The 21405-nt window shown below is 46.7% G+C and overlaps 1 protein-coding gene across 1 annotated transcript in view; it reads right to left on the bottom strand.

Moving 5' to 3' along the window:
- SYT13 (synaptotagmin 13) overlaps nt 1–20910 on the bottom strand; it is a 59736-nt gene extending 38826 nt beyond the window's left edge. Inside the window, exon 1 of the mRNA XM_064288241.1 lies at nt 20728–20910. Within this exon, the coding sequence (XP_064144311.1) occupies nt 20728–20910 (183 nt within the window). The remainder of the gene's footprint in view (nt 1–20727) is intronic.
- Between the last annotated feature and the right edge of the window lie 495 nt (nt 20911–21405).

The raw sequence follows: 21405 nt of genomic DNA, 5'->3' as shown, positions 1-21405 counted from the left end.
GGAGGTCTTTTGCAGCAGATTGCATCCCAGTTAATTAGCTTAATAATGTGTTCTACCTCTTAGTTCGTTGTGCAGTGCCTGGGGTCTTAAAAGCTTGCAATCGGCCATCCAAGACACAACAATTGGTCACTACTCACCTGGAGCAACAGAGGAAGAAGGAGAGTCAGGAATAGAAGGAGGATACGAAAACAATGGCTAACTGCTTCCATGAATTGCTTCCTTTTCAAAGGATGACTCAGGCTCCAGAGTGGACTACAGGTTGCAGAGGGATGAAAATGAAAGCAGAGTGATCAATAGGGAGGCTTTTCTAGGAAAACGATGGGATTTCCTGGGTGGTGCAATGGTTAACGCACTTGTTTGCTGACTGAAAGGTGGGAGGTGGCTTGGAAGAAAGACCTGGCAAGGTACTTTAAAAAAATCAGCCTTTGAAAACCTTATGAAGCCCATGAACAACTGCCTCCTTTGCCATGAGACCAGAAGAACTGGATGGTACCCAACTACCATTACTGAACATTTTGATCAACCAAAAACCATCTTAAAACCAAACAATAGTTTTGCTTAACTAATAAAATGTCTGTCTTGTGCATGATGCTCTTTTAAGAACTATCTATATGGCATGAAACTGACAACGGCAACTCAAAGACTGAATGGAAACCTTCAGGGGCAGTGAGTTTCTGTTAATGAGGAAGGAACAACTCAGACAGTGAGGGTGAGAATGGTTGTACAAACGGAAGAATATAATCAATGTTACTAAATGGTACCTGTAGAAACTGTTGAATTGGTGTATGTTTTGCTGTGTATATTATCAACAACAAAAAGATAAAAAGGAGGCAGCAGTGTGTGGTGAGACTTCTCCAAGGAAGAACTGACAGCCCTTCGGGGTGGAACGACATGTAAGAGAAAAGGAGAAATCCCAGAGGGTGAAAGTGCCTCTATCATTACTTCTCAGATCTCCCTTTCTGAAGAAGCATAATCCCTGAGTGTTATTGGGGGTCTCCAGCCACAGCAATGTTTGGACGACAGATTAGTTCATTGTGTGACTTTTGAGACTAGTCAGTAAGGACATTTTGAGAGATGGCACTAAAAGACTGTGTCTACCATCCATCTCACAGAAGCCACGTGGCCAGATTCAAAGCTGGTGAAGACCATCCATCTATGTGGCTGTTCTTTTTAAAAAAAAAAACAGGATGCAAACCTATTGGATTTCCCTTCTGCATCACGTGGGCTAACATTTGAACAGTCTACCAAATGTCTCAAAAACGTGACTTGACCACAGAAAGTCAGCGAAGTCAGAGTACTTGGCTCCAAATTACTATAAATGTCAAATGTTATTCCTTAGCCCATTTCAAGATTTTTGTAATGGGAATAACCCATCCATTCCTACCTTCAGGTGAGTGTGTCTGGCAAACACTTATTAAAAGCTGCTAGATGGGCAAACACCAGGCTAAATGCTGGATCGAATGGGAAAATGAAGGCGGTTTCCAACAATCTTGTGCACCTAGAGGGCTTAATCATTGTTGGAACAGACCTTTGCCAATTTCTTTGTACACACTCCCCCTGACTCTCAGACTCTCCCTTTATTGTTATTAGTTATTAGGACTCATTAACAACCTGCATTATGCATATGACACACCTTGCTTTCTGAAAGTGAAGAAGGCTTGAAGCATTTACTGATGAAGATCAGAGACCACAGCCTTCAGAATGGATTATACCTCAACATAAAGAAAACAAAAATCCTCAAAAGTGGACCAATAAGCAACATGATAAACGGAGAAAAGATTGAAATTGTCAAGGATTTCATTTTACTTGGATCCACACTCAACGCCCATGGAAGCTGCAGTCAAGAAATCAAAACAACACATGGTATTGGGCAAATCTGCTGTAAAAGATCTCTTTAAAGTGTTAAAAAGCAAAGATGTCACTTTGAGGACGAAGGTGCATCTGACTCAAGCCATGGTGTTTTCAATCGCCTCATATGCACATGAAAGCTGGACGATGAATAAGGAAGACTGAAGAAGAATTGATGCCTTTGAGTTATGGTGCTGGTGAAGAATATCGACTATACCATGAACTGCCAAAAGAACGGATAAATCTGTCTGGGAAGAAGTACACCCAGAATGCTCCTTAGAAGTGAGGATGACGAGACTTGATCTCACATACTTTGGACATGTTGTCAGGAGGGACCAGTCCCTGGAGAAGCACATCATGCTTGGTAAAGTGGAGGGTCAGTGAAAGAGAAGAGGACCGTGGACAAAATGGATTGACACAGTGGCTGCAACAATGGGCTCAAGCATAACAGGACCGGGCAGGACCAGGCAGTATTTCGTTCAGTTGTATGTATGGTCACTATGACTCGGAATTGACTTGACAGCACCTAACAGCAACAGTACCAGTTAACATTGATTGAGTACCCTATCAACAAGGTTTTGGCAGGAATAAATGGCACGTTCAAACTGGGTAATTAAAGAGAGTTTCAGAAAGGAGCTATTCACAAAGGTGTGGAAGGGTTAAGGGGCCAGTAATACCCCTGGAGTCCTGGGTGGTACAAATGATGCGCTTGCCTGCTTACCAAAAGGTTAGAGGTTTGTGTAAGGTGCCTTGGAAGATAGTCCTGGTGATCTACTTCTGACAAATCGGCCACTAAAAATCCTATGGAGCAGAGTTCTACTCTGAAGCACATGGGGTCACCATGAGTTAAAACTGGCAACTGGTGACAAATAATACCCCTGGGCCTGAAAGGGTAAGGGGCAGGAGAGGTCACGGGAACCAGGACAGGGTGGCCAAATGGAGAGGGCCAACTGGCAGGAACTGAGGCCTTCAGTTAAGGGACACAGCAACCCCCAGCAACCAGGCAGGCAGGAGGCAGGGGAATAAATGCCTCCCTCACCCTCCTCCACCCTCAGATCCCCTTCAGGGCCTCCTTTAGACCAACACCACCTGACGCCAGGAGACCGGGGAGTCTCTCCATGCTGCAGCTGACAGGAGGGGGCCTCCAGGGGCTGGCGGGTGGTGGAGAGGAGCTCTGGGGGCACTTACTATGTTCCAGCCACTGTCCTACTTGTATTACCTGATTTAACAGCCACACCAATTCAATGATGATGACACAGTTTGCAGATGGCTACACTGAGACACAGAAAGGTTAAGTCACTAATGCACGGTCACACAGCAAGCAAGGGGCAGACTTGAAGCTAGAACCCAAAGCCACTGATCTAGCGCATCAAGTTTCACCCCCTTCACTAATGTACTGCATAAAGGCTAACCATTTTACAATCATTGTTTTAATGACAACTTAATTATTAATTAAAAAAAAAAATACACATGATTAATCCAATAACAATTTGATGCACTGCTGTGATTAGTGCGGCCTCCCAAAGGCTGCCAGTAGGGGCAGCATAAGCTCAGGATCTTTCCAGCAGCAGCAGCAGGCAGAGTTACCCCTTCTCTGCTCCTGAGGAGGCCACCAGCCCCTCTGGGCCTCCACCAGGGACAGACCTGTGGAGGTGTGGACGTTGCTGGGATCTCAAGCAGTGGCCAAGATAACCGAGAACACACCAGTGGCGTCAACCCCTTTCCCAGGCTCTAAGCCACCAGGACATATAGTCAGGCCCGCAGTTCACCAGGGCAAGTGCCCCTGCTCCTGCTTTGCTTCACTGGTTGCAGATTCAAGGTGTTCCTTCTTTAGAGTCTCGTGTTTTCCTAAAATAAAGACAAATTCCCAAAACACCACATGGCATGAGACTGTTGACTTAATTGGCTGCTGACTCATCTGGCTGTTACTAGCTGTCCTTTTTATTAGTACCTTTAAGGACATCAATTCTTTAACATCAACTGTTCACTCTGACTCTGCCTCCGCTCCCCACCCCCCCACCCCGGCCCCTGCCTACCTTGTTAGGGACCTGGAGGATGGTTCTGTCACTTCTGGTGGAGGGCAGTATATTGCCCAGATTCCTGAAAGGTGCAAATGGTTAACATGCTTGGCTGATAACTGAAAGCCTGGAGTACCTTGGAAGAAAGGCCTGGCAATCTGCTTCCAAAAAATCAGCCATTGAAAACCCTTTGGAGTATAGTTCTACTCCGACACACATGGGGTCGCTATGAGCCAGTGTCAACTTGAGGGCAGCTAGCTTAAGGAACCTTGAGACCAGCAAGCCCTCTACTCTGTTCCCTTTCTCCACTTTCCAAGTGATGCCAATTAGATCCCATCATCCGTCATGTTAATAACACATTGTCACTATTCTAAAGATGCCCTTACCTCTCAGTCCTTTCTCTGGCTTCATGTGCAAAACTCCAATATTGGATGAACCCAGCTATACCTTGAGCCTTGCACTGCTGGAGAATCACTCCACAGGGCAGACCAATCCCATGATAAACTCACCATCACTGACCTCAAATACTTGAGCTATTGGTGGTTCAGTGGTAGAAATCTCTCCGTCCATGTAGGAGACCCAGGTTCGATTCCCAGTCAATGCACATGCAAAGCCACCACTCATCTGCCAGTAGAGGCTTGCGTGTAGCTATGATGCTGAACGGGTTCCAACAGACCTTCCAGACTGAGAAAGACTAATCCACTTCTGAAAATCTGCCAGTAAAAATCCTATGGATCACAAGGGTCTGATCTACAGCTGATGTTGGGAATGGACAGGACTGGGTGGCGTTTTGTTCAGTTGTGCATGGGGTCACCATGAGTCGGAAGCCGACTCAAAGGCAGCTAACGACAACAACCAACTCAAACTGGCTCTCAGTCCTGCCTGGCAAACCTACTGCTTTCTGGCCAGTTTATTTTGGAAGGTCTCTACTCTCCACAGACTTTCTTCACTGAGAACAAGGAAGCCAAGAGAATGGACGCCCGGACGCGTCCTGCTACATAGCGAACTCCTTCGTGGGCAAGTCCCCCTCCCCTCACACTGCAGGAGGTACGCCCCTCCCTGCAAGAGCAGCCCTTCCTTCTGAGCCTGGACCCCATCTCCACCTGCATTTGCAGGAGCCTTACGTTAGGGATTTTCAATCCCTCTCTCCTCTCTTGCACGTTTTTCTTTCTCTCTCAACTAGCTCCTTCCCATCAGCTTGTACAAGTGCTCAAAATTCCTTTGACTTCTTATCCCCTTATCCTATCGTCCTAGCCTCTCCACCACATCACAGCCACACATCCTAAAAAAAGAAATGCCTGTACTGTTGCTGTCTTCATGTCCTCGTTTGCCATCCACTCCACAACCCATTCCCAAAGGGCCCCATCAGCCCACTCAATGTCATTATTGGCCTCTAGAGTCACTGACGACCTTCAAGGTCTAATTCTAGCGAATATTTTTACTCTTAACTTCCTTGACTTTTCAGCGGGGGTCTCCCCTGCTGATGACTTCCTTCCTCTTAAAAAGCTCTTATTTCTCATTATTATTTGACATTACGTTCTCCAGGTTTTTCTAGATCCTTTCTGGTCACTTCTTCATTGTTTCCCTTGTAGACCCATTCCCACCACCTGGTCATTAAAATGTTGGTATCCCTGAACTTGCTCTTAAGCCCTCTTCCTTCTCATTCTACTCTCTTCCTAGGTGGTCTCAGTCATGCTTACCGCTGCGATTGCTACCTCCTACAGGTGATTCTCAACATACATCTCCAGCCCAGACTTCTGCTGTGAGCTCCAGACTGGCAGAACCACGGGCACACTTGACACCTGCATGGAGATATCTCAAAGACTCCTCACGCGCCACCTGTACAAAAGTGAACTCCTGACTTAGAGTCCATGGTCTTGTCTTTTTTAATGTTCCCTGTTTCACCAGATGCTACCACGATGCACCTGGGCAAGTGAAAAACTCAGGTGTCATCCCTTCCCCAAGTCCACATCCAATATCATAGACAAACCACTGCTTCCGCCCTAGTCCTCGCTATTACTTTCTCTCCACGGCTTCCCTCCTGGTCTCCCCACTTCAACTCTTTCCCCATCTGATATGTTCTCCACACAGCAGCCAGGATCTTTTCACAACCCAAATTCTATCACGTCACCTTTTAAGACCTTTCATTGGCTTCCATCACTCTTGGAGTAAAGAGCCAAATACTTAACACGGCGCAGATCATGGCGACCCACCTCCCTCACCTCTCGTGCTCTCTATGCTCTGCCCACTTGGATCTTCTTTCAGTTCCTCCCATGTGCTATGTCTTCTTGCCACAGGGCTTCTGCACATGCCCCAAATGCCTAGAATATTCCAAATCCTCACACCCAACATCCTCTGCCTAGAAATGTCACTAACTCTACCCCACGGTACACAAGACAGTCCATTTGGCGTTGTTGTTGTTAGGTGCCGTCGAGTTGTTCTTAACTCTTAGCGACTCCATGTGACAGAGGAGAGTGGCTTAATACGGATTTTTAGACTGTAATCTTTACAGAAGCAGACCGCCAGGGCTTTCTCACGCGGAGCCACTGGGTGGGATCAAAGCGCGAACACAACCGTTTGCTCCACAAGGGCTCCTTTCATTTTGGGTATGGGAAGAAAGTAACAATTTTATTTTGTAATTTATTTTTATCTTATTGCTTTAAAGGTCTATTTTTTGTGCACGTTTTATTATGTGCACGATGTATTAGAAAAGTAATGTATACGTGTGTGTGTAGAGGTAGTCCCTGACTTTACAGCGTATTCGAGTTACCACGGAAGTGTACTTACGACCATCTTTTTTTCTTTTTTTTTTGCACTACGTACAATGTTGCAGCATGCAATCTGCTGATGTTATCATTCTCAGATGTTCACTTGCAGATGTTGATATGTAATGTTTCCAACCCCCCAAAACAAAGAAAGATGAAATTTGTAAAGCTACCGATAATAAGAGGCAATAATAATGAAAAAAAAAAATGAGGTATTTGACTTACATCAGAACTGATTTACGATGAATCGTCAGAATGGAACCCTGTATACATATAATAGAACTAATTTACAAATGATTAGATATAAATATATAAGGGATACATGCTCAATTTTTACTTTAAAAAATTTTTTTTTACTGAAAGGGGTTTCCAAAAATGTGGAAGATCAGAGCGCTAATCCGTGATGACTTGCTTGGAAGGCCCCCTGACCTCCCTCACCACTCTTACCACGGGTGTAAATTCATATTCATTTGTATTACTGCACAACGCAATGAGTGTCTCTTCCCTTAGGATGGCTGCACAGGGGCAGAGATGTTGCCTGGCTTGTCTCCGCTGTGTCACCGGCGCTAACTCAGTGCCTTGCACATAGCAGGTGATGGAGAAATATTCATTGAATGAATGACTGCCCTAGAGTGGAGTGTCCATGCTCCCCTCTCTGTACTAACAGCCTTTCAGCTTTCACACTGGGAATACTCCTAACGAGCTCTCCTTCCCTATGTAGTGAACATACAGACAAACAAATGTTCACTTTATGACCAAGATGCTGAGATGTAATGGAAAGGAAGTCATGGTTCTGGTAAAGGATAAATAAGAAAATGATCTAGAGATCCCTAAAATATACTTCGAGTAGTGACCAGGTGCTGAGCCTGCAGGGCGCCTTCATAAGTGTTATCTCATTCAGGTTTTAATATTACCTTGAGAAAATCCCCAGTGGCGCAGTGGTTAAGTGTTCTGCTGCTAACTGAAAGGTTGGCGGTTGGAACCCACCCAGAGGCTTCGCAGGAGAAAGACCTGGTGACCTGTTCCCATAGAGATTACAGCCTAGAAAACCGTATGGGGGCAGTTCTACTCTATTACACTATGAGTCAAAATAGACTCGAAGACGCCTAACAACAACAAAATAGATGAGGAATGTAGGATTCAGAACAATTGGGAGCATTTAGCTACAAAATGGTGGAGACCAAATTCAAATTTCGTTTTTTTGGGTCGTGTTCTAAGTTTCTTTTCATTATGTCTCAGCATCTTGATCATAAAATGAGCATTTTCACTCTAAGAAGCAATTTCCTCTTCTCGATGGTCTCAAAAAGCTAGGTTGTTACCTAAAATGAAATTTTGTGGCTATTCAAAATCAAATGCAAGGCTAACTGTGCAGCTATTAGGAACAGGGACCCAATCTCCTGTTCCCTCCTTTCAGTTGTCTCTAGGGGTTTTGTATTGAAGCTGTTGAGCTAAGGGTGACAGTCACATTGGGACTGCTGCTTAAAGGACCCACTCTACTTGCATAGTGAAAGATAGGCTCATTAGGTGACACATTTGCAGTGAAAAGCTCTTCAAATACCGTTGATGTTTCCCTGTGGGGTTTTGTCCCTTGACACACCATCACCGCCTTCTCTGTATTTCTCTCTGATAGCCTTGCGCCCTTCTTCTACGTAAAGTGACTGTGCTGGAAATGAAAAACGTATTTTAGGAGGCTCAGTGGCGCACTATGAGAAAGGAGGAAGGAATCAGAAACACAGATGAGACTAGCACTAACTAAAGATAGTCTACATCCCAAGATGCTTCGATCAACATTTACAGTTGCCCAGTCTTCAAATACCGTCCTCTCCAAACTATTTTTTTTTTTTTTTATTCTATTCAAAAAGAAAATTGGGTCGTTTTGGGTTAGGATCAACTCGATGGCAATGGATTAACGGGTAATGCCATTCTCAAGAAGCCCTAGTGGCACAGTTGTTAAAGCACTCAGCTGCTAACTAAAATATCGGGGTTCAAATCCCCCGGCTACTCCATGAGAGAAAGACTTGGCAGTCTCCTTTAGTAAAAATTTCAGCCTTGGAAACCCTATGGGGCAGTTCTACTTTGCCATTTAGGGTCACTATGAGTTGGAACCGACTTGATAGCAATGGGTTTATGCCATTCTTATGGAGCCCTGGGGGCACAATGGTTAAGCACTCGCCTGATAACCGAAAGGTCTGCAGTTCAAATCCACCAACCAATCTGAGGGAGAAAAGACCTGGCAATCTGCTCCTGTATAGAGTACAGCGTAGGAAACTCTATGGGGCAGTTCTACTCTGTTTTTTAGGTTCGCTATGAGTCAGAATCAACTCAATGGAACATATCGACTCAATGGCACATAACAACAATGGTATACCATTCTTAGAAGAACTAAAACCAGAATGCTCCTTAGAAGCAAAGATGGTGAAACGCTGGCTTCCTTACTTTGGACACACCATCAGGAAAGACCAATCACTAGGAAAGGACATCATGTTTGATAGAGGGTCAGGAAAACTGAGGGAAACCCTCACTGTGATAGATTCACACAATAGCCACAACAGCGGGCTCAGACATACCAGTGATCATGAAGATGGCACAGGACTAGGCAACATTTCCTTCTGTTACACACAAGGTCACCATGCGTTGGAGCCCACTCAATTGCACCTAACAACAACAACAACACTCTTAGCAACAAGACCAAAACCACATGGTTTATGATGCTTTTTCAAGTAAAATGAGGCATCCTGGGTATCATCTCATTGGCCTTGCAGCTGAAGACTTTTTAAACTCTCTCCAATGTTAGCCAGGTGAATGGATACCTGAAGGAAAGGAAACCAATAAAAGCTGAAGCTGCCACATTTATCTTGATTCCTTGATACGCCACTAAAGGGAAGCACAGAGATTCTTCAACCAGCTCAGTGCCCCCTGCCCTGCTTCCCCTGCTTATGATTTTTATTTGGCTGCAAGTACAGGCGGGCAGCCCCAATCACCTCCTCGGCCCCATTCAACTATCCATCCACTCACCTTCTCATTCTTTCAACATCGCCCCTCATTTCTCACTATCTGCTAAGCCCTACTCCTTTCTTCCACGAAGGAAAACGATGTCTCGGACTTAACGAGTCGAGGTGGGTGTCTTAGTATCCTAAGACTGCCGTAACAAAAATACCACAAAGTGGGTGGCTTTAAAGAACAGAAATTTATTTTCTCACAGTTCTGGAGGCTCAAAGTCCAAATCAGGATCTCGGCTGTGTTGATTCCTTCTGTGAGCCTCCGTCCTAGTTTCTGGTGGCTGCCAGCAATCCCTGGCATGCCTCTGCTGCTTATAGATACATCGGCCTCTGCTGACACATTGTGTCTCCCTCTGTGTGTCTGTCCCTCTGTGTCTGTACACCCCTTTATGAGATGCCTCTCAGAAGGGATTAGGTCTAGGAGCCATGCTACTGGGTATGGCCTCTTAACACAAGAAAAGCCCTCTTTGCAAACAGGATCTGATTCACACATATAGGGGTTAGGACTTCAGCATATATGGGGGAGGGGACACAATTCAATCTATAAAGGTGAGAAGAGAGTCAATTAAATATATCAAAATACCCTAGAGTCTATGCTAGATGGACTAAGTAAGACTTACTTTGACAGAATTCTCATAGAATCCTCTTCCCCTTTTTTTTCTCATTCAAATTCATGTATGCAACTACCCTTCATTATTTGAATTTAATCTGCTCCTGGAAACATGCTAGTGAATTACAGAGATCAAGCATTATTTTAAAAGGGAAAAATTGTAATGCATTCCAAGTTCATCCCAAAACCCCAACCAGCTTCCCCAAATCTCACTGTAACTCCCTAAACACTCTCTAAAACACCCCCAGGCCTTTTTCATACTATACAGCAGTTACAAGCCCTTTACCTAATTAAGGAGCCCTGGTGGCCCAGTGGTTAAAGCGACCAACTGCTAACTGAAAGGTGGGCAGTTCGAAATGACCAGCCATTCCATGGAAGAAAGATGTGGCAGTTTGCTTCTGTAGATTTACAGCCTTGGAAACGTTATGGGTTAGCTATGAGTCAGAATCGACTAGACGGTAGTGGGCTTGGTGTTTTGTTTTACCTGATATGCTGGCAGCCAGTGAGCTCCTCAGCAGAAGGTTTGCATGGGTGTGGGACACACTGACACTGTAGAGGACCAAGGCACATTTAAAGGACAGAGCAGCAAGTGCAAACCCGCCAGGAGAGCAGTCAAGTCAGGACTGCCTCACACGCCACTCCTCTCGTGAGACTTTCCAGCAATTAAATGATTTTCCTCGCGTGCCCAAGTGGGTTCATTTTAGTGGGCGTTTGATACAGACAACCATTTTTCTTCCAAACTTGGAAGTTACTAATGCATATTTAAAATATGAGAGCTTGTATTTTTTAATATTAAAAGCTTAGAACATAACTGTATCCTTTGTATTGTCAGTGCATAGCTCAGTGTCTGTCACATGGGAATTAATAAATGTTTCATGAATGGATGAATTAAGCACTCAACCAAAAACCGAATGGTTGGCAGTTTGAATCTGCCCAGAGCGCCTCAGGAGACAGGCCAAGGGAAGACTGATGACAAGGACCTTCCTCCAGAGCCGACAGACAAAGAAGCCCTTCCCTTGGAGCTGGCACCCTGAATTCAGACTTCTAGCCTACTGGACTGTGAGAGAATAAACTTCTTTTTTTTAAAGCCATCCACTTGTGGTATGTCTGTTATAGCAGCACTAGATGACCAAGACACATGCTTTCCTTTATTTGTGCTTGCCTTCTGTTAATTCTGATCTCCGTTACACCAGAATGAACACAAGGCAGCTGCATAGTGAGGGTAATGAGTGCTTGGGGCAGTCTCTAAGTTTCACCTCCCCCGCAACTTCAAGATGAATAGACGTTGATAGAGGCGACGCGTCAGCAGAAATGCCTTCCCCTTCTTGCCCAGCTGCCTCAGTCAGGCGCCTTTCATATTTGCAGAGCCTTGGAATGTCATTCCACACCTTGTCTGGTGCCCCCCATTGGACTTGCGCCCGGGGCAAGTGCCTTCCCTCTGCCCTTCCCTCTCTACGCCTCTGTTATGAGGGCTGAGACTAGGTCACTGTGTCATTTGTTTTGGGGGTGGAGCATTTACTACTGTATTCTCACTCTCTGGCCCAGTACCTGGTACATAGTACGTGTTCAGTAAATATCATCAAGGGAGAAAGGAAGGGAGGAACAAATCTACCTCTCTCATGTGTTTCCCTTTGAAAATCAGTTGTTGGCTGCCATCGTATCAATCCTTTACTTACAGCGACCCCATGCACAACAAAACAAAACACTGTCCAGTCCTGTGCCATCCCCATGATCAGTTGTGAATCAGTCTGTTGTGATCTACAGGGTTTTCATGGGCTGATTTTCGGAAGCATATTGCCAAGCCTTTCTTCCTACTTCATCTTAGTCTGGAAGCTCCGCTGAAAGCTACTCAGCATCATAACAACATGAAGCCTCCGCTGACAGATGGGTGGTGGCCGCGAATGAGGTGCGTTGGCTGGGAATCAAACCGGGGTCTCCCGCATGCATGGAAGGCAAGAATTCTACCACTGAACCAACCTAACACATTGTTTCTTACCAAATTGGTTACAGGGGGCCCTTTGTAGTCACATATCTGTTAGTTTTGATACCTACCTATAGAATCTCTTAGTTCTTAAACCCTGCCTCCATGAAGCTATTCTTTTCCATTCTCAAAGCAGGGTTTCCCAATGCTTGTTGTTAATAAATGTGCTCTGGAAAGACTGAATACAGAATATTAGGGTAAAAGTGGGAGGTGAGCTGCTATTGATTGTAGTTCAAATAGTGTGAACAGTAAACGATCATCTATGTTTATTTTGATTTCCCCAGTCTGTCTCTGGCTCTGGGATGTTCAGTGCCTTTATCTTTTCTCCTCTCTGCCTTCTGGGTCTGAGGCTTCCTCATCCTACTGGTCTCACCGCTTCCTCTGCCTTTGCCGTATGCCCCTCTAATTTCTCTTTCAGGTTTCCGCCATTGTGGTCCAATGGCTTCTCCATTCCTCTTCCTGTACCCCAGGTACTTGATCCTAATCCAGGCCAGTATCTGAAAATTTCCAAGGATGCAGCACTGTTTTCTGCTGGAGTTAATGAAAGGTGCTGATGAACCATCAGTTCCAGGAAGAGAAAACCACATACCTAATTATCTACTTGCTGCACCAAGAGAAGAAGCTGGGGAAAGGGAGGAACTGTCACAGGCCTGGGACCTGCTCTTGGGGAGGGATTGATAGATACCAGCATCGGGGTCCATAAAGAGAGTGTTTTGAAAGGGCCTAGTGTTTCCAGCGGTTGTAGCTCATCTCCCTGAGATATTCTATGCTAATTTCTTAATGAAAAATTCATACTGTCTTCCACGTTGCTAAGCAACCAGCCCAAACATGTTTACTGTGTCAGACCTCTCTGGAGGGTCCTCGGGCTACAACCAATGCCTAAAGCGTGATGGACGTAAGAGGCTGAGAAGCAATTCAAAGCAGTGGGAAAGGTTTCTGAGGCTGCTCTGCAAAGATGCATATTCATAGACACATTTATAACATAAAAAAAAATAACATATTGGTGGAAAAACAGTGCCTCAAACAAAATTGGGACAAGCCTTTTCTGTTGGTCTCTAGCCTAGTGGTCAAGGATGTGGGCTTTGGAGCCAGACTCCCTAGATTTAATCCCTGTTTTGTTTTTTGAATAAATTACTCAAGCTCTCTGTGTTTCATTTTTCCACATCTGTAAAATGGAGATAATAATCGTGCATATCTCATGGGGTTATTGTGATGATTAAACGAGTTAATACATTTAAAGTGCTTAGAATAATGCCTGGTACATACAAAGGGTTCAGGAAACGGTAGCTATTCTATCATTTCTTTATTGTTCTATGGACGTAGATTTATGTTTGTGTGTATGGGAATAGGTGAGTTTATCAGCCAGGTTATTATCTAGCAATAAGCTGAGAAATGAATACCTTAAAAGGCTGAGAATTCAGGGAGATGAGCCCTTACAGCAGGCCAGAGTCAAATCAGTTCCAGGAGTGGGGTTGGCAATTCATGGAACCTCCTTGGACCATGGTGGTATAGAGGAGACCCCAAGAGAACAGCTAAGAAGGCCATCCAACCTGAACTGGAGAAAATTCTACCTTGGATTGAAGGTGGGAATGCCCCTGCCGAGGGTTTCCTACAGCACCTTGGACCTCCTCCAGCACAGCAGCCCTGTAACACTTCATGGCGATAGCTTGGCTAAGTGTCTGTCTCCTCGTTTATCAGGAGGAGCACGTGCCTGTCTTTTCATTGTTGTACCAGTGCCTAGTATGTGCTCATTAACATCTAACGAGTGAACTAATTAACTAATGAAACACTGCATCTACACTCTGATCCCTCCTCACACTTACAAATGTGAATTGAAGACAAGGGATCTGAGAGGATGTTGCCCTAGAGGTCTAATAAAGAGGAGAAAGGGTGGAAGGGTTAGTAGGCTCACAGTGATGATCTCGAGGCCCCGGTCCCAAGAAGAAGTCTTTTATGCCATAGGAAGTGGTCACAGGAGTAACGGCAGAAAACAGAGCCAGGGAGCTAGATCACAAAAAGACAGCCACACCTCTTAATATAGCCCAAAAGTTTTCCTCATAATAAAAACATTGGTTTGACACACCAGCCCAAAAGCAAAGACGATAAGGCAGGAATGAACAGGAAAACTGGACAAATGGAAATAGGTAACCCGGGCTGGAGAAGGGGAGAGTGTTGACACATCACGGGGTTAGTAACCAATGTCACAAAACAATGGTTGGTAACCAATATCACAAAACAATTTGTGTATTAATTGTTTAATGAGAAACCAATTTGCTCTGTAAACTTTCATCTAAAGCACAATAATAAAAAAAAAACTAGTCTGATTCTAGATTAATGCTCACAGTATGACAATTATTAATAAAGATTTCACTGAAGTATAACTTGTAGTTATTGGCTGCTGTTGAGTCAGTCCCCAACTCATGGCGACCCCATGCATAAGGGAACAAAATGCTGCCTGGTCCTCTGCCATCCTCGTGGTTGGTTGCAGATCAGACCACTGCAATCCATAGGGTTTTCATTGGCTGATTTTTGGAAGATCACCAGACCTTTCTTCCTAGTCTGTCTTAGTCTGGAAGTTCCACTGAAACCCGTTCAGCATCATAGCAACACACAAGCCTTTACTGACGGACGGGTGGTGGCTATGCACGAGGTACATTGGCTGGGAGTCAAACCACCCAGAGATAAGTACAGGCTCACTTGTATGTACTTCCTCATCTGGAGTGAACAATTTCATCAAAGATATGATGACACTTGTGTGAAATTGTTCACATGTGGTAAAAAACCATGTGAAATTGTTCACTGCAGATTAGTAGGTAAGCACAAGTAAGCCCATGCTTACCTCGCTTACTGTGTCATCTGTCCCGGTCAAGGATTGTAAATTTGAAAACAGGCTTTGATTCTGTAGGAAAGTGTTGTAGAGTTGAGAGAGAGACAGATCCCAGCCACATCTGGAAGCAGAATCTTTGATGTGGTGAAAAAATTGTTCACTACAGATTGGTGAGCAAGGTAAGCACCAGGCCTATCCTGACTATTGGATTATTGGATAATCCACCCCTTGTCAACCACCAATGCCCTCAAGGTATAGCTACATACAGAAAAGTACACAAATCATAAATGTAGAGCGGGATGAATTTTCTCAAAGTGAGGACACCTGCGCAACAAGCACTCCTGTCAAAAGGCGAGCATGACCAAAAGCCCAGAACGCCCTTTTTTCCTTTCCAGTTATCACCACTCCTCAAGGGTAACACCATAAATAAACTTGGCCTGGTTTCAAACCTTGTACAATGAAACCCTAACAATATGTACCCCTTTATGTCTGTCCTCTTTATTCAAAATTACATCACAATATGACACTCTGATTCAGAATAGTAACTGGAAGGGCCCAGTATCACACTAGGTATTGTCAGGGAAACAAGGAAAACAAAAGACATATTCCCTGCCCTTGGGGAGAAAAGACTCCCCCACTATACATATACTGTTAGATGCAAACCCAGCATGTATTTATATTATTTTATAAAAATCTGGAATTAATCTATTAGTGTTTCATCCAAAGCCAGTGCAGTCTTCCCAGCTCTGGTGGGAGGAGGATAGGACTTTATAAGTTGGTGGTAGGAGCAGTGGGAGGCCTGGGGATATGGATACAAGAGGTCTGGGTACCATCGCTCAGGGGCCAAGCAACTTGGCTAAAGCTAGCTTCAGGCGGAGAGCATCACAGTCGCCCTGGAGACCTTTGAAATGCATGTGAGATGAATCACTTAAGGGCACAAGGTAAGCACCATAAAAAAAAAAGGGGGGGGGGGAGAAAAACAGGATACTAAAACTAGAATTTTCTGAAAACAGGACCCAAACTCCTATGACTGATAGGTGTACAGGGGTGCTGAGCAGTGAGAAAAAGGACACTTCTCCCTGCTTGCTAACTGCTTATTTTACCAGTTGTCATTGACTGACTCTGACTCATGGTGACCTCATGTGTTTCAGAATAGAGCTCTGCTCCATAGGGCTTTCAGTGGCTGATTTTTCGGAAGTAGATTGTCAGGCCTTTCTTCCAAGGCACTTCTGGGTGGACTCGAGCCTCCAACTTTTCAGTTAGCAGCTGAGCGAGCTAATCGCTTGCACCACCCAAAGGCACCATCTAGTTATTTAGATTAGCCAAAAAGAGGGTGTCCTCCAAAAGGACCCAGAAATGAGGCGAGCCGCAGTCGATGCAGACAAGCGTTAAGGGAAAATTCAGGGAGCAGCAGCCAGCCGGCCTGCCGCCTCTCACTAATGTATTCAGAAGGAGCAGTGAAGGGAAGATATTCGTCCCGCTCTGTCTCCTTGCTCAGGTGGCCAGGGCACTGCAGAGTAATCAGGCTTGGAAAGCTGGGCTGACAACAGGGAGGTCCCAGGTGGTCCTGCCAGACCATGAAGAGGGGTGGAGGAAAACTGAATTCCCTGAGGCCCCCAAAAGGCCAGGGACTGCCTAGGATGGCAGGATAAAGGGCCAAGATTGTGTATGCAGGAAAGGCAAAGACAAAGTACATATTGAAGGCGGCTGGAGGCACGGAAGGTGACAAATGACAGAGCGCTTCCATCCTGCCCCATCTCGCATTCAGCAGGGCTTCTTGACCTTGTTTTGTGCCATGAATTCCCTTAGCTGTCCGGGGAAGCCTCTGGATACCTTCTCAGAGTATTTTAAAAGGCAGAAAATAAAAGACATACAGCTACGAAGGAATATCTAATAAAACCAATTAATTCATTAAATAACAGGCTCTGGCAAGGGATTTAATAAGTACCTAAATTTAGAATCAGAGATGAGCATAGAAGATATTCCGAGGTATCTGCAACAGGCGTTGTGTGCTATGAAAATATCTGTGATTTCTCTTGGGAATAGAGTCACAGGTATTGTTAGCATTACTGGAGTTTATTGTTTATATTCCCACTAATAGGAAATGCTAAATTTCAGTTAGAGATTACTGAAAACAAAGATGTGAGTTTTTTTCCCCAATCCAAAATCATGAGTCGCTTAAATTCTATCTACAGACTCCTTGGGGTCAGGGGTGTCTTTGGATCCCAGGCTAAGAACCCCCGGGAAGACCTTCCAAGTTCTTTTCAAAATCACCCTAAACTTCAACTTCATTCAACCATTCAGAGACAGAAATCAGATTCCCGGGCATGTCTACGCATCCAAGGAATTCTTCCAGCAACACAACCAGTAACTGACGGAGACATGGGCAGTAAGTCTGTATCCTACAGACATCCCAGTTCTCACTGCGGCATCTTAAGCCTGGGACACCTCTGTTGAGGCTGTAGAAATCTAGGATCTTGTCCTCCCTTCCCCATCCCCTATGTCTTTTCTCTTCAAGGGACACCTTAGAGAGCCTTTTCTAACTCTTCTCTTCCTTGTCAACATGAGCTACATACATCACCCTGCTGTCATCTGCTGCCCCTAACACCATCTCCTCTACTTTTTTTGAAATGTCAATTGTGTTGTCTTTTCTCTATTTACTTTATCCGGGTCAGTGGCTGAATCTGAGCACAACAGCAGCCGAGCCAACATCATGAGCTCTCCACTTCACCATTTTCACACCTATAGGTTCAGCCTCAGGTTGCCCAGATTCTTGGTCACCAAGGGAACCAGGTGAGGGGCTGGTCTGATGTACCAGCAAGCATTGATTATGCCCCTACTGAGCTAGCACTGGATTGCAAAGGCAGTGCACGTGCACCATCCACATGTGGAGAAATAACTCAGACAACAATCCCGGCTGGGTGGAAGCCAGGATGCCTTTATTTGTCAACAGTTTGTTATTGGGCACCTACTAGGTTCCAGGCACTGAGTAGGTGCAGAGAATAAAGCAGTGCACAGGACTGCACAGTCCTTGCTGTCGTGAGCCTTATAGCTTAATGTGGGGAAGATATTATCTGAGTCAGCAAATAAGAAGGATCATATCCAATTGTGACAAGGGCTATAAAAGAATTTGGACGGGACGACACAGATGATGGTAATAGGAGGTGCCAGCAAGTCAATTCCAACTCATAGTGACCCCATAGGACAGAGTAGAACTGCCTTATAGTGTTCCTAGGCTGAAATCTTTATGGAAGCAGATCACCAGGTCTTTTCTCCTGCAGTGCACTCGTAGGTTCAAACCACCGACCTTTTGGTTAGCGGCAGAACACTTACCCATTGTTCTACCAGGGCTCCTTATGACATGTGGCAAAATCCTTCCTGAGCAGGTGACATTTAAACAGAAAGAGACCTAAATGAGAAGGAGCCTTCTGTGTGAAAAGCCAGAGAAAAATGGGACTGGAGGTGGGGAGGCAGGAAAGAACTTGGTGCCCTCCAAGAAATACCCTAATTCCAGGGAGCTGAGCCTGGTGATGAAAGGAGAAATTGGCACAAACAGGCACCTGCTGGAAACTCTGGTGGTATACTGGTTATGAGCTATGTCTGCTAGCCAAAAAAGAGTGGCACTTCAAATCTACCACACACTCCTTGGAAACTCTATGAGGCATTCTACTCTGGCCTGTAGGGTCACTACGAGTCAGAATCGACTTGATGGCAAGGGCTTGGTTTTGGTTTGGGCACCTGCCAGATCAAGCAGGTGTGCCAGTATAGTGGAGCAGCTCATAGCACAAGCTCTGGAACCAGACCAGGGTGGCTAGAATCTGGTTCTAAAACTTCTCTAGCTGTGTGGCCTTGGGCAAGTCACTCACCGTCTCTGAGCCTTATTTTCCTCGTCTTTAAATTGGAATAATAGTAGATCTTGCTTGTTGCATTGGTATGAGGATATGCACTAATAAGTATAAAGCACAGAGTTCATGCTATGTAATCGTTGGCTATTATTTATTCCAAGCTCAGCGAGAAGTTTGATGGATTCTAAGCAGGGGAGAGGCATGATCTGGTTTGTCTTTAACAGATCATTGGCCATTGGCCATTATGTGCGTAATCTGTAGTCGATAAGACAAAGAGCTAGAAGGGATCTTAGAGGTCCTTTACACCAACTACTTCCCCAAGGCTCTCTCTGGGATGGGGAGGGACAGCACTTAGCCACCATTGTAAAAGGGAGAAAACTGTCCCTCAAGGATCATAGTTAAGAGAGAAGGTCAAGAGGCCACAGGCCACACTCCTGGAGAAACTTCTGAAGAGAGGCTCACCCAGCCCCAACCCCGGCCCCTGCCAGTGGGGAGCCCATTACTCCCATTTCCAGATCATTCCAGCTCCCACAGCCTGCTGCCCAGCCAGCTCCTATTTCTGCCAGTGTCAATGTCATTTCTCCTGGATTTTAAGTGCCTCAAGGACAGGAGCCATTTGTTTTCCACTCTCACTATACAGTGGCTGGTACAGGCCCCCACAACTGGGTCCTCCAAGCTTCTGAATAATTGATCGGGAAAAGGAAGGTGGAATTGCAGCATTTTAGTGTCAGTATGAAACTATAAGACATATCAGGAGTCTAGAGGGCTGTAGGTGGTGGTCATTTCAGTCATCCTCCTGGCCCAGGGCCAACCTTTCTCAAACCACTCTAGCAAGACTTTTTCCTCCCAGTTCTCCAGAGGAGTTCTGCACTCTCCGAACCAGAAATGCATCCTGGAGTTCAGAGCTTCTGTAGGGATGTCAGTTCCCTTCTCCTGCATGTACAATAGGGAACGTGTCCATTGCCTGCCCAAAGGGGCTCTGGGGACAAGCAAATGCATGGCATAAAAGCCCTTTGGTCCCCAGGGACTCTTCAGGGATATATTTTGGGGCCACAACAACCCCTCTGGCTGGCTGGCTGGCACATGGGGCTGCTAGGAGGAGGTGGGGTCCTTCAGGCCCCTCCATGATTCAGGGGCCTCTCCAGATTCCAGGCACCCCTTCTCCACTGCCCCCCTAGCTTCCCACCTCCCACGGACAGCAGCCCCCTCCCCTCCTGCTTTCTGAAGGTTTGGCTCCTTCTCAGCCAAGTCAGTGGTTTCCCTACAGCAGCCCCGCAACCCTCCACCCCTGCTCTTCTCTCTCATAGTCCCTATTCCTCTTCCCCCCAATTCTGCAAGCTCTCTAGCTCCACAATTCCTCTCCCAGTCTCCGCCAGCGCTCAGTCTCCTCCCCAGTCTCCTCACAGCTCCCCTCCCACATTCCCCTAAGGCCTCCAGTCCCCTCACAGCCTTCCTTTCCCCTTACTCCGCCTCCCCCACTCCTCCTCCAGACCCCCACTCCCCTCCCAGCCCCTACTCCTCTCTCCGTAGCCCCTTCCCCTGCCAGCGCCCCAACACTCCCCTCCCAGCCCCCATTCTTTTCCAAGTCGCCTCACCCATTGCCTCCTTCTCCTTCGCCCTCGCCGCCCCCACTCCTCGCCCCGAGCCTCCTCCCCGATTAAGCCCCACGACCACCCCCCCCCCAGGCTTCCTTGTCCCCTTGGGCGGTCCTCGGGCACGTCCGCCGTCCCCTTCCCCGCCATACTCCGCCGGCATATTAGAACTAGGTCCCTGCTCTTCCCCGCAGCCCCGCGACCCGCAGCCCCGGGCGGACCACAGCGCGGCCCCCGCTCACCTGTTGGGCAGGTCGGAGGACGCTAGGCTTCGCCTTCTCCGGGTCGGGGTCCCGGTCGCGCGACAGCAGCCCCTTCTTGGGGTGCATATGCCGGCACAGGCAGGTGACCCCGCAGAGCGCGAGGATGCTGGTGGCCGTGCCCAGTGTGGCGCCCAGCGCGATCACCGGCACCGAGAGCACCATGGTGCCGGCCCCGGCGCAGGCTCGCTCCGCAGCGCTCCGCCGCGCTCTGCCCGCCGGCCCGCCGCCTGCCGCCCGCTGCTCCTGGGATCCCGCGAGCAGCCGCGCTCCCGCCGCCGGAGGGCGGGAGGGGGCTGGGACGTCAGAGGAGGAGGCTGGCCGGCGGGCTCTGCGCCAGCACCCTGAGCCGCGTCAACCAGCCATCCCCTCCTGCCAACACGTGACCCGACCCCACGCCCAAAGGAGCCAGAGCCTCGCAACTGCAAGGGATTCTTGGGCTTGTCTCGGGCCATTCGTCAACCTTTGCGCGCAGGATATTGGGGCCCAAGAAGGGCAGCAGCGATGGAGGTCACACTGTGTGTTAGTTAGCAGGGCTCGAACCCAGCTCTGCAGGCTCAGTCTGGGTAGAGGTCATTTTACCAGACTAATTTGCCCGCTCTCTTTCTTCCCCTAGGCCCTGGCCAAGAAGGCTGTAAAATTGGGTCCTGCCAGAGTCTT

This window comes from Loxodonta africana, chromosome 7, assembly GCF_030014295.1.
Source record: "Loxodonta africana isolate mLoxAfr1 chromosome 7, mLoxAfr1.hap2, whole genome shotgun sequence".
Classification (NCBI taxonomy): Eukaryota; Metazoa; Chordata; class Mammalia; order Proboscidea; family Elephantidae; genus Loxodonta; species Loxodonta africana.
This window is presented reverse-complemented; position numbering and strand designations above follow the sequence as displayed.